The sequence below is a fragment of the Genypterus blacodes genome, unplaced genomic scaffold (genome assembly GCF_046128005.1).
Source record: "Genypterus blacodes isolate CSIRO-AG114 ecotype Tasmania unplaced genomic scaffold, CSIRO-AGI_Gbla_v1 ptg000051l_1, whole genome shotgun sequence".
Classification (NCBI taxonomy): Eukaryota; Metazoa; Chordata; class Actinopteri; order Ophidiiformes; family Ophidiidae; genus Genypterus; species Genypterus blacodes.
Genome location: NW_027466863.1, coordinates 653,404 through 666,733, shown reverse-complemented (window position 1 = coordinate 666,733; position 13,330 = coordinate 653,404). Strand labels below are relative to the sequence as shown.

Below are 13,330 nucleotides of genomic sequence, written 5' to 3'. Positions count from 1 at the left end.
AGAAAGCTGTTCACCACTCACCATATGTAGAAGAAGAAAAAGCGGCGGTCTGTTTTGAATCGCGGGACAGGGCGTCACGTGTTCTCGCTTCTCTCCACTCTGGTATGTTTCATTTCAGTCCAAAAGAAGATTATTTCTGATATGAACGCGGCAGTTACTCGATAAAATGTCTAAAATATTACGTACAACAGAAAGGCAGCTCTGCTTTTCAAGCTTCATTTGACGCGCACGAGATAAACCAAACTCGGCACGACGTTTAGCGTCAGAAAGCTAATGTCACGCATGTTTTGGTTCTATTGTCAAGTTAAAGCATTTAAAAAGGGGTCGAACGTAAAATACTGTAATTACACACCGTTTTGTAGTGTAGAGTTTTGTATAGTGGCACATATTTCAGTTAATACGATTTCTGAATTCTTCCTTTTAAACTGTTGTTGTGGTTATCATGCCTTAAAAATCCACTGCAAACATTGTACTCTAACTTGTATTTATAATAATGTCTTTTTTCTGCCCAGTTGCCACTGACAGCACGATGGCTCAAAGTCTTAAATTCCAGGACTTGGAGGAGACTGGCGAGGCGCTGGTGGCCCTCATCAAAAGCAGCCAGCCTGAGAAGCTGAGACAAGTCAAAGCAGAACACAAATCCCTCTTTGACCAACACCTGGAAACAAAGAGGATTGTGACACTGATTTTAAAAGGCAAGCAGACAAATTTGTTTCATGTGATTTTGGCATTCTCTCATTTCTCTCCTGTGATGGATTATGGATTATCATTTCTTATTATATTATAAATATTATTATTAAGAGACTTGACTGTAGTCTAACAGTTTTGAGTGGTCTTGCAAAGTGACTGGTACTTGGAAAACAACCCATTCTCTCTCTCACACACTCTCTCTGTCTCTCTCTTTCTCACTCACACTCCCCCCCACACACACATATGCCTGCAGATGTGGCTCTGAATGAGGAGCGTGTAAGCCAGAGACTGCTGGACATGGAGGAGGAAAGAAAGCAAAAAGAGAAGGACCTGGAGAGCCTAGAGGTGGAGTTGAGGCAGCGCAAAGCCAAACGCCAGCAGACTGACTCGGAAGTACAGTATCCTTTATACAACTGATGCATTTACTGTGTGCTTCACCTCTGGTTATATGGTTAATGTAGACACCAAACAAAACCAACCTTCTGATGATCCAGGCAGGTCGGTTGAATCAACCCTTTATTAGCATCCTTAACCACCGTCCAGGCTGCTGGAGAAAGAGCTGGACAGTCTGAGAGAGGCTAAACATGAGCTGGAGGATCTCCGGAAGGAGATGGAAGAAGACACCACAGTGGTCCTCCCTATAGGAGTGTGAGTCCCAAATATCACCCTGTTATTGTCGTTGTGTCTGTGGAGAATCGCACGCTTTGCATTTAGGGTTTTTTAGAAATACAGGTTATAAGAAATACATTTTTTAAAATGTCTTTCTGAATCTTTTTCCCCCCAACAGTTATATCGCCCGGATGTACCACCTGATAACCAAGATCAAATGGGAGTACGATACAGAGCCTCACATTTTGAAAGGAGGTACTAACACTGCCTGTCTGTAAACACACTGTATGTCCTGTATGTAAAATGTTCAGACAGATTGAGATTCCAGAGTTCATCTGTTAGTTTCTTCTCTTGCAGTGCACTATGGTAAGGAGCTGGCCTCTCCCATCAACATCGACACCTCTACACAAACTAAGAGGGACGTAAGCAACAAACTGTGGGACTTGATCAGCACCGACTGGTAGAAGAAGATGTTTGTGTGTTATTATTTAGTTTTGTTTGCCTGTACTTTTTTTTGTGTGTTTCTGTTATGTGTTCTATACTGTGTTCATAATGTTTTGTATAATCAATAAATATCTTAACACTGGTTTAGTGGTTCTGTTATAATTCTATTTGTATAAATGTATTCAGCATGGACTGCTTTATTAGCTTTTCCTGATAGACTGAGCTATATGCAATTTATGTCACTAGGTGTCGCTGTTAAGCCATTTATATGATTACATTACATTACATTACATTACATTACGGTCATTTAGCAGACGCTTTTATCCAAAGCGACTTCCAATAAGTGCGTTCAACAAAGGTAGTTAAAAGAACTTCAGGTCACAAGAAATCGTAAGCGCATTTCCTTTCAAAACCAACAGCTAAGAGCATATGATGCGGCATGCAGCCATAACAGGGGGGATTACATGTAGCCCCACAGCAGTCGAGTTAGAGGGTTTATTGTTAAGGTGCAGTATACAATAACACTTTAGACTGGTGCATATAAGGTATAACGTTATTATTTTGCTGAATACTTTTTATTGAAGAAGGCATTTGGCTTTACAATGAGTTTGTTTGAGTTACGGGACAATTTTAGAGATGATCCGACATGGACACAAGGGAAGAAAAAAACAAAACAAAAAGAATAGAACTTTAACTGTAAAGAGAGCAAGGGTGTGTGATGTACATGTCAATTAACTTCAATTATGTTATTACACACAATCTGCTCTGGAGATGAATCTTCCATTAAGAAGTGATTCATTCATCTCGACCTTGGGAACACGAATCACCTTTTTTCTGACAAGGTAAAACAGATAAATGAATACGTGCTGACATTCGAGTGCTCTGCATGATCTCATATAATGGATTCATATTTGCCCCATCTAAGCTTTCGCTCTTGTGCCGTCTGCTGAGAACTGAAACTTCCTCCTTTGAAAAGCCTCTGCCACGATCATGCGCCACTGCAGAGTGCTGTGTGGTTTGAGTGGGTAGGATGACACGCTTGCATGCTTCCAAACTCGCAAGAACCGCTCATCAGTATGTGGTTTCCTTACGGTAAGCAGAGCGTCAACTAAACTGTGGCTCATTGCTGCAGCTCTGTGGGTACCTGGCCTACAGGCATATGGGGGGTGGGTGTGTGTGTGTGTGTGTGTGTGTGTGTAGGGAGGGGGGGTCTTAACAGATGTGGGGTTTTGTGAATTTAACTCATGTTGAGCCCCTATTCTCCTCATTTTTCCTTCCATCGCTCTTGTATGAAATCACAAATATGACAATGGGCTTGGTAGTTTTCTATATGCCTTTAATGCCAAACCTTTTAAAGTTCAACTACTTTTTTCCTCCAGTTATCATCTTATCCAACACACTCGGTGCAGTTAAGTGGAATCGTGACACAGTAATGGGCTTAAAATCAATGTGTGTGTCAATGTCAAATTGGTTTCATTTGAATTGAATAGTGATTTCATTGGCTTGTACCTGTACTTGCTCATTGACAATAAAGTTTAATCTTAAAATCAAGAGTAATCATTTATATAATGTAAATAATTGGCAAGCTCAGCTGTGAAATTCAACTGATTAGATTATTATTATTATAAGTAAATCTAACTCTAACCCTAACGCTAGATGGTTAATGCTAAGATCAGGGTCAATATAGTACGAACCTATATTTAGACATACTACATACTTACTGTATCTACATGATCAAACTGGAAGATTTTGGGCAGAATTATGTTTTTCTTGATAATCATCAGTTTTGTTCCATATTAGTAACCCTGTTAAAAGGTTTCACTCTTGATTCAGCGCCCGTCTCTTTGGAGTAATCGACACCAATATGTAACGCTTTGTCTCAATATGTAGAATAGCTGCTGATTCTAAACGAGACCTGAAACTGAAAGACAACAGAAAGTGGACTCATTCAACGTTCACATGTTTATTTTACGAGTGCACATATAAAAACTGTATTATAACTTAAGTGAGGTTTAAACTATACAACATGTAGCTCTGATAAGCCCAGAGAAAGGTTACTTATTTACATTGCATACTTAAAAGGCAGTATAAGAAACATTCATGTACAACAAGACGATCCAAAAGTGTCCATTCGTCTTCACTGTCACCACAATGAGAAGTATTACTATTTTGAAGCTCACACATTCTGTGGTCTGGGTTTTCACACTTTAGTCTTGTGGGGAGCAAGCACTTCACAGCACTGAGCTGAACTTTCCCCGAACAAAAGCTCACACGGCTCTTGTTTTTAATCTGTAAGCTTTAGCATATGACTGCTGTACTCTGGCTCCATTCAGTCAGGAAGGCAACAAACCTCCACTGTAGGTTTTAACTGCTCACCATCATTCATCATCTGTTGCTACATATGCCAGAAAGACCTCCAGAGTTGCGCAAACCAACCAGTGCAAGCTTCCATATGACGTCCTCTATGCGTCTCCACCGCCGCCGAGCCTCTGATGTTGGTTGAGGAGACCTCTACCCAGAATTCCTGCCGACCAAACTCAGATGACACAAATTAGACGGCTCTGGCAGAACCATTTTGGGTGTGGATGCTCCCTGTTTGTAACAACATGTAATTATAGGGGCTACAGAGGAAGAGGTCCTCAGATGTACAGAGTAGTTGGCAGCACAGTTGGATTTTTGATTTCATTTTTGTATAAAACCGATTGCTGATGAAATGATGGCAGGTTTCCAGAAAGAAGGTCATCTGATAAATACTGGCCTAGCAGAGGCAAAATCACCAAGTGCACATTTTTTCAGGGTCTGCTGAGACAAATGAAGGGTGACTCTTTCACAATAACAAAGACTGGCTGCTACTGAAATATGAACAGTTTCTACAATGAAATAGAAAACATGTACAGAACTGAAAACTGATGACGATCGATTTAAAAAAAAGTCTTTCTCACAATTTTGGGCCCCTGACATACACAAAGCGTATCTGTTCATGAGACCAAACCCAGGGCAGAGTGCAACGCCCCATCCTTGCGTACATGACATGCACTCACGTCCTCTGCAGCATGTTTCTGCTCTGTTCTACAGAGATGCAACCTGGCAGTATGACTGTTCCAAATCTTAATCCAAGCCCACGCTCTCAAAGGGAGCCACCTCGTCATGTTTTCGACATCTTCGGGTAGATGGCTTTGATAGTAGAGGGTGTGAGGTTTCCAGTAGAAACCGTATTCTCCAGGCCCTCCAGTCTGTGAGAGGTGGCGTCAGTCTTGCTTGTGCTGCATTCCAGGAAGGCCATCCCGATCTTCTTCACCTGCCCGTCTTTAGTTAAGAGGCAGTGTCTGCAGAGTAGCCTGATAATGGCCCTCCTCATGTCCTTGCTGGTCAAGGTGTAGATGATGGGGTTGAGAAGGGAATTAAACATAGCAATCCCCAGGAAATAGTCAGCCTTTAAGAGCACTTGGCAGCTTTGAGCCGGACAGCAGAAGTCGTGCAGCAGGAGCATGAAGAGGGGAAGCCAACATGCAATGAAGACTACCAGGACTATGGTCACTGTTCTCAGCAGGGCCATGTACTTCTGGGATTTACGGCTGAGGCCTTTGCGTAGCGCGCCCGGACCGAGACGCTGGGTGTTGGACTTGACAAGACGGAAGATGCGAACATAGAGCACCACGATTGACATGAGGATGGCACTGAAGACGCTGATGCAGAAGAGGATGTAACTCTTGGCGTAGAGCGGGAGGACAGTGGAGCACTGGTCCAGCCGTCCCATACAGTTCCAGCCAAGGACAGGAAGGACACCCAAAAACACTGACAGCACCCAGCTCGCTCCAATCAGCGCAAACATCCGGCCTTGTTTGTCTCCCTGGTACGGCTTCATCCTCACCATAGTAACGTGACGCTCGATTGCGATGGCCAGCAAGCTGATGACGGAAGCAGCCAGCATGATGAAGACACAACCCTCCCTGAGGAACCAGAGCACTGGGGTCATTTTCATGGTGTTGGACCCTGATGTTATTATGTTCACCATGTAGGTGAAACCTGCCAGAAGGTCAGACAGGGTCAAGTTGCCCAATAAATAGTACATGGGCAGATGGAACTTCTTATTTTTCCATATTGCCAGCAGCACAACTAAGTTCTCCAGGATTATGAGCAGGCAGACCAGCAGGAAAGCTATGGCCTCTGGTTTGATGCCGTCTTTGTACTTGTCCTCCTTCAGTTTGCCCGTGAAGTTGTAGTGCTCCATGATGACCGCGTTGTTCTGGTACTCGCGGAACATCCTGAGCAGGTTGCCTGGCGGGGAGGATATGGAGACTACAGAAGGGGCCACAGCAGCGTAGGCAGCATGGGAAGCCTCTGTCGCCATTATCGTTGTGTCTTTGTCCGAACCAGACGCTGTCTTCTCTTCACCTTCTCTGCTTTTTGAATTTCAGTCCACTGAAAATCTGTCATATAGTCCTCTGGCATTACATCATGTCTGCTTTAGTTAGAAAGTAAAACTAAAGAGACAGAAGTGTTGGTGGGGAAGTGTTTGATTCTCGCAAAGGATTTCCTGTGGTTTCAGATGGATCCTTAAAAATTAGGTTTGTTCAATGCCCGAGCACTAGGGGGCAACGAGAGTCTGTCTGCATGGAATTAGAGAGAAAAGTTAGAGATGACAAAAAATACAAAAAACTCTATTGTTATTATTATATTCCAGTACCAGAATGATAAATACATTAACATCTGAACCTCTCCGATACACACTGGCAACTTTGACTTTAATACATGTGAGACAAATTACAGAAAAAATACTACTTGCAAAGAATAATTTAGAATTTCTTTATTTTTTAATCGTTTGTTCATAAGAGAAAAAGCTCTAACTAAATTCTTCAAAGTATCGTTTTCTTTATGTGATGAACAAATCGTATTACTGGAGAAGACTCGGACATTAGGAAGTACACAGATCCAGAGCTCTCCGCTAATTCACCGTTTAATCTAATCGATAATATAATTGGTAGCGTAGGTAATTTCCGCTAATCGTTTGTAGTTTCTTCAATTTCTTTATATTATTCAAACTTTTATCCACCAATCTCCGTGAATTAAAGGTTTTGACGCAGAGAAATACGTTAGTCATTTCGAAGACGTATAGATTCAAAAATACGGCAGATTAAGTATCGACATTCAAAAGTATACATTATTTTCTTTCCTTTTCTAGTATAACTGTAACACGCACCTGAGAAAGCTTGGAAGTGTATCCAGTGGAAGTTGTGAGCAGCAGTAGTAGTTGTCCCGCGGCTGGAGCAGGAGAGGACACACATACACACACACACTCACACACACTAACACACACGCTCTGTGGATCACCGCTCACCAAAGTGACATGAGTGTGATGTGGGAATCAGAGCAGAGCAGGGCAGGACTCAACACGCAGTGGGCTGGTCTATCATGTTTTACCCTTCAACCATTTATCTCCTCCCCGCCTTTCTGCTGCTCCCTCTGCTGCTGCTGCTGACCTGCAACCAGACTTCATGTGATGTGATGTGGAGCTGCATGACAGTTTTATGTGTGTGTGTGTGTGTATACTAGAACAATAGCAGAGAGGGAGACGAGTCTGATCAGTTTGGCCTGGAGGTAGATAATTAAGCGGCTGTGTCAAGTCTGCCGAGTCTGTTCTGTCAGATCGTCTGTAAGTAATGTTTAGTGATGGAAGTGTGTCAGTGGAGCATTACAGCAAGCAGCTCTCATGCCTGTCTCTCCCTCCCTCCCTTATTATGTGTGACAAAACTGAAACCACAGCTGAGGAGTGAACTTTAAAGATAAGCATCTGCATGGAGTTCCCCAGTAAAGAGCAACCCACAAATATATACACGGATGTAAAATAATCTTTCCTTTTGCTGAAATTCCCATGTAGATCAGAGATGTTGTACAAACTTGCACACCAATTATATCTCCAGTTAGGGAAAGGTTAAGCTGCTGTCTTGCGTTTGGGTCTGTGGCTCACTGTAGTCACACACCGTCTGACCCTCATCTGGCCGTTATAGAGTCCACATCAAACACAAACAGGGCCCCTATAGACTCTAACCTGCTAGAGGAGCTTAAAGGCTTAAACTGCATTATCCTCACCCAGTAAAAGTCATGTTTACACACTTGTTTCTGTTACTTGTGCCTGACGTGCCGTTTAACTTATTGGTTTTTGCGTTTTCTCAATACTGGCAGGCTCCCACCCAAACCTTAAGTTGTATTATGATACTTTGCTTAGATTTCCCTTGCTTATAGTCCTTTATTCTATTATATTTAAGGATTTAATATGTGTAAATATGTTAATATGTGTGATGCTATGAGTAGAGAGAGATAAAGACTCAAGGTCACATTTTCTACTGCTCAGTCAGTCTCTAAGTAAGGAATAGGGAAGTCTTGGACAGACGGTCAGTCCACAGGATCCAGTTGAAAATGTCCACAGGTCCCTTCACCCTTTAAGGTAACGAACACGGAGCTCGTCTAAACCCACTGACGTACAAAATTATGTAAAGCATGGGTGTGGAGTACTACGAGGCTGAACTGGACCTTCTCTAAACAGGAAGCTGCCTCATTGTCCCTAGAAAGGAGAGGGATATCCTTGAGAAACACAGATGAAGTCATTGGTCGGAATTGACATGCGGGCAGGGGGGAAACGTGACTTCAACATGACGTGGGAGACTCAGACGACACCACACACTCATTTCCACACCCGGCTATTAAGATTAGTTGTATCTGCCTCTGTGGCCTGCAGGTCCAAACGTTCTCTAGAAACACACACTTTCTATCTCCCCACATCGACACAATTGTACATAATTCATCTTAAGCTGGTGAGCTGGCACAGTTCCTCTCAGCACACCTGCTTCTCTCTCTGTGTTACCAACGTTCTGACTCATTTTATCCTGCCTCTCCTGTGGTCCCCTGAGGGCCCACCCAAGAGACTGCCTGGCTCACGAGCCCCGTCAGCCAAGTGGCAGTTAACCGCCCCCCCCCCATCCCCCCCTGCAGTGACACTGTAACAAGGCCTCAGCGGGGCGGCCACTGATTAGTTAACACACAAACAGATGACAGCAGGACCCTCTGCTCTGCCTTTTTTCCCTCCCACAGTGGGGATCTGCTCCGTCACTGTTCTCTTCCCCCCCGGGCCACAAGCACACACTTGAGCACAGAGTGACCTGTTTGGACACACCCGCTCATCTCACCGCCAGGGGGCCTTTAGCATTCAGTGTGTGCTGTCCGGCAGTGTGTGTGTTTGTGGGGGTGATTTATTCCTGTGACGTTAATGCACTTGCAGAGAGGAAGTCAGTTGGCCCTGTTCTGGTGGTGATAGCCTTGTTGTCACTCTGTTGACAGTGAGTGATGTTTGCTTAAATTGCTTCTTAGCTGGCTGTCTCACATATTGGCTGTCTTCTCACGAGCTCAGTGGAAAGCATTCGGTCTGTTGTTACTACTTTTTGGATCTTTGAGCTGTTAATTTAGTTGATTCATTTCCATTTTTTTTTATTAAAACCATCGCTGGATAAGATCTGAGTCTGTTTTCATTCAGTAAGAGTGGCGTTAGATGTCGTGTGATGTTAATGGGTAAATTAAGGTCATGAATTTTCTGCTCCGCCTCTGTGTGTGTTTGTCTGTGTGTGTGTGTGTTGCCACTGAATGAGAAAAGCTAAAAGCCGTTCCCTGTTAAAAGGGGAACACACACAACCTTAAATATAATCCTCCACTCTACTGTAACTCCAGAGATTTATGGGAATCCTGGAAATAGCTACTTTTGTCAAACTCCAGCTTTTTGCCGCAGTGCTTCCTGTGAAGCTGTGCTGGGCGCTGACCTCATTCTGAGCTCCTAATAAGGGTAAATGGGAAGAACACGTGCAATCGTTGGATTTCATTCCCTTTGGTTCCTTCCATTGAGTGTGTTGTGCTCGGGTCAGGGCGCTGTGTGTGTGTCTACCTGTCTCTCTCTCTCCAGCTGGGCTGCTGCTGCTTGCCGCCTCTTTTTTTCTTAACCGCTTTACCCTTAATGGGGTTTAATTACCCACACTCAAAGCCTTTGAATTCAGATCAGAATGCATGGAGCCCTCTCTACCCCCTGCCACACACACCACACACACACACACACACACACACACACACACACACCCAAACACCAGCGCAGCACTGTCTGCTTGACCTCGTCTTCTGCGTCTCATTCTTGCGGCTTTTCTCTATCATGCAAACAGATGCAAATCTTACCAAAATGGCCTCCAGCTGTTGAAAAAGTGACATTTACATAGAGTGTGTGTGTGTGTGTGTGTGTGTGTTTTCTGTACCCGGGTCTTTGGAATGCGTAAATCCTTTCACTAGGGCTTACTGTGTAAAAGTGTTGTTCTCTGATCCACTCCTCATGTTTTTACAAGGAGAACACGCTTGAAGTTTTCCATTTGACTTCACGCCAGGCAGGATTTATAGCCAGGCTCTGCACTGTGAAATGGAAATCAGAGTAGAGTGTGTGTGTGTGTATTTATTTTCCCCGATTCAAACAAAAGTTATTTCTTTAATCTCACTCCGGAGCAGACAGGAGGCAGAGAGACGTTTGTTGTTTTGAGTTGTGAAAGTCAGAGGGGATTTGGTGCCGCAAATAAACACAGGAAGAAGCTGCCATTCTGGATCCTTCCCTAATTACACATAAACCCTGCATATGTGAATGTCAGTTTGGTCTATAGGCAAACACAAACATCCTCATTTCCTATGTAAACCTCCACAAACACTCGCTCTCAACACGGAAACTTCTGCCCTTCATATCCTTCAATTTTCAATCAGCAATTCCAAGATAAATCCTTATATTATTAAAGATATACAGAAACTCGTGTAACTTCAGATTAAACGTCACAGGGAAGATTATATTACATGTAGCTGCAGATTCAGTTCTTAACACCTTAAGGCTTTATTCAGTATTTCTGTTAATCCCGGAAATGCGTAGCGGAAACGATGCCGATTCATTTTACATACAAACTGGTTATTATGTATCTTTTATGATTAGAACATCCAATTACATTCATGAATGTGACACAGCGACACATCTTTGGTGAGATCTTAACGTCGGCCGTTCATCTTAGCTGCATGATTTTGCAGTGCTTCTTTGTTTCATCATGCAAAGCTGCGAAAGAAATAAAAAACTTCATCCTCGCAAACTTTCCCCTTTTCCCCGCTCACTATGCAGGCTTTGTTTCGCGTCACATTGCCGTCCATTCTCGACACATTTTTCTCTCTCAGCGTCAACGTTCTGACATTTTCCCATTTACCCTCCAACCTTTCCCCTCTCACTTTCTTTGATAGAGGCCCCGAGACGGGAGGTCGGGCCGCGATAGAGAAGCATTCTTTCCTAATAGTGTTTCTCTGATGAGATTAGCCCCAAAGCTCATCCAGTATCTGTCCTCCATCTGTTTTAACCGGCATCAAAGGGATTACATGGTCCTCTCTCGAAACTCTTCTCAAACTCGGTGGATCAAACTTTAAGCGTAAACCATCCCAGTTTGAGTGACAGGCGGCACAGGGAGAGTCTGACAATGATGGCAGTCATTTACAGTTCATTGGCTGCCGTGCATTGGTCACTGACGGGTTGGGTCTCGCTATTATACATTTGTATTTTTTTCCAGATCAGCCTTTTGGGGGGGTGGGGGGATGTGAGTGGGCACTTTTATGAAAGCTTGTTTTGTTCATAGCGCAGTCGTTTGGGATGAGTTCATCTTGGAGGACAGAATGGAAGAAAGAGCGAAAAGAGCGGTTCCCACATTTGGAGACGGGGCGGGGGTGGGGGAGAAGGGCGGGGGTGCGACGGGGGTGACGGAACTGGTGGGGGTGAGTCATGAGAATTAGTAAGCGGCCCTCAGTGAGATTTATTCAAATGTCTTCAATTACTGACACGCACCAACAGCCCCCGCCTGGCGCTCTCTGTTGCTGGGGGTCAGATTCTCGGAAGAGGTCCCCCCGCTTCCCCTCAGAGAGCGTAGGCAGAGGAATCCACAATAAAGACATCTTTAGTTGGGGGAAATGCAACGTCTCTCTCCAGTTTTTGTCTAATTTTCTCAGTTTTCCCTTGACAAAAGCTCTTAAATGCCAAACTCGGGCTTATCGGCCGCGTGACGCAGGCAGCAACTCGTGTGTTGGATTTTAAAGCGTCCTCATGGTGACACGTCAGAGAGGATGATGAATGTCGGAGTGAATGAAAGCCGGTACGGTTCAGTATGAAGGAGGCCGAGCAGCAGACAGGTGGGAGCAGGATAGGCCGGGTATGATTCCAGGAAGACAAGGATCATAAACAGAGACTAACACTCGCATAGCAAACCATCCAAAAGTCCCTTCAGGGTACTTAGCATGACGGTTAAAAATACCTCCTTACAGCACTCCATTGTCTCTATTCAATAGCTGCACCTTTCAACATTCAACCCCCTCCCGGCCAATCGCCACGCAGATCTCAGCCAAGCCTTGTATCGCCGTTTCACTTCCAATGAAAAGAAGGGAGTTGTGCCTGAGCCAAAGTGGAGAGGGCGTCTTCCTACCATCGAGGCCGTTCCGTGAAAATGCTCCGAAATGTGAGGAGGCTGATTAGGTGGAGAGGCACGGCCATATTGGGTAGCCTGTAGAAACCAATCTCTCACACACACACAAACACACACACTCACTACGGCTTCTGACCACAGTTTGTTCTGCATGCAGTCACAAATTTCCACGTCCTTCCCCACTCAGAACGTTTACCTGTACGATAAAGCGATACGCCGGCAATTTTACCAAATATAATTATCTTCAGGAAACTCATATCCAAACTAGGTGACTGACTTTGTTTTGTGTATGTTGGAGCATTTTGGAGATATTTGGCGTTCACTTCCCAGGCTGTAGTCTGTATGAAGGAGCCACAGAACACAAACGAGCACAATGAGAAGCCTGTACACACTTCTAAACCAGGGGGAAAGTCTCTACAAGCTGCTCTAGATGAAGTTAGATGTTTAATTAGACACAAATATGTTCACCGTTCCGTCAGACAGTGTTATCTAATGACATTTGACCCTGATATGTCTGGTATGTAGTCATGGATTGGCGTCCTGTAGGAGCTTCTTGATGCTTTCTCACATCAGTTGGCAGCTCGGGAGATTTGGCCTCATAACATAAAGTAGCTGAGAGAATATAAACATACTGAGACAAATCCATTCAGCCATCCGAACCAAATGAATGCAGACATACGAGAATACGACAGCCAATTCTGACTTTTAAACATAACCTCCTCTGAAGCTTAAGTAATGAGAACGAATTACTATATTGGTATGAAGTCACATGGGCCCAGGACAAACTCCGTCTTGCTTCCCCCTCATTCGCTTAAAACCGAAGCACACTTTATGGAGTAACATAATCTGTACATTGTTCCATAGAGGCTGAGCTTAAACCCGTTATTATGAGCGCGGCTCTGAGAGTGTGGTGTGGCCCCTGTGCAAAGGGGGGAGAGGGGGGTGGGGGTAGGGGGGGACCAACAAACTGCTTGGCTCACGCAGACCATCACAGAGGCCAAGATGGGGCCGTGTTCCACTGATCCTGTACTTAACTGAAACCAAAAGTATTGTTATTCCCTCTCTGGTTT

At 44.2% G+C, this 13,330-nt stretch overlaps 2 protein-coding genes across 3 annotated transcripts; one reads left to right on the top strand and one right to left on the bottom strand.

The window, feature by feature from the left end:
* The first annotated feature begins 34 nt into the window (after positions 1 to 34).
* Positions 35 to 2,116, top strand: spc24 (SPC24 component of NDC80 kinetochore complex). The gene is made up of 6 exons (XM_076150142.1): positions 35 to 102; positions 513 to 695; positions 944 to 1,088; positions 1,234 to 1,338; positions 1,478 to 1,554; positions 1,657 to 2,116. The coding sequence occupies exons 2-6, from the start codon at positions 530 to 532 to the stop codon at positions 1,761 to 1,763; spliced, it is 600 nt and encodes a 199-aa protein (XP_076006257.1). The 5' UTR covers positions 35 to 102; positions 513 to 529; the 3' UTR covers positions 1,764 to 2,116.
* Positions 2,117 to 4,120: 2,004 nt separating this feature from the next.
* Positions 4,121 to 7,241, bottom strand: s1pr5a (sphingosine-1-phosphate receptor 5a). Of its 2 annotated transcripts, none has more exons than XM_076150170.1 (2): positions 6,944 to 7,241; positions 4,121 to 6,353 (listed from the first exon to the last, which is right to left on the bottom strand). In XM_076150170.1, exon 2 carries the CDS (start codon positions 6,092 to 6,094, stop codon positions 4,889 to 4,891), a length of 1,206 nt encoding a protein of 401 aa, XP_076006285.1. In that variant the 5' UTR covers positions 6,095 to 6,353; positions 6,944 to 7,241; the 3' UTR covers positions 4,121 to 4,888. The 2 variants fall into 2 exon arrangements, with proteins under 2 accessions (XP_076006285.1, XP_076006284.1); XM_076150169.1 differs by having other exon boundaries at positions 4,121 to 6,349.
* Between the last annotated feature and the right edge of the window lie 6,089 nt (positions 7,242 to 13,330).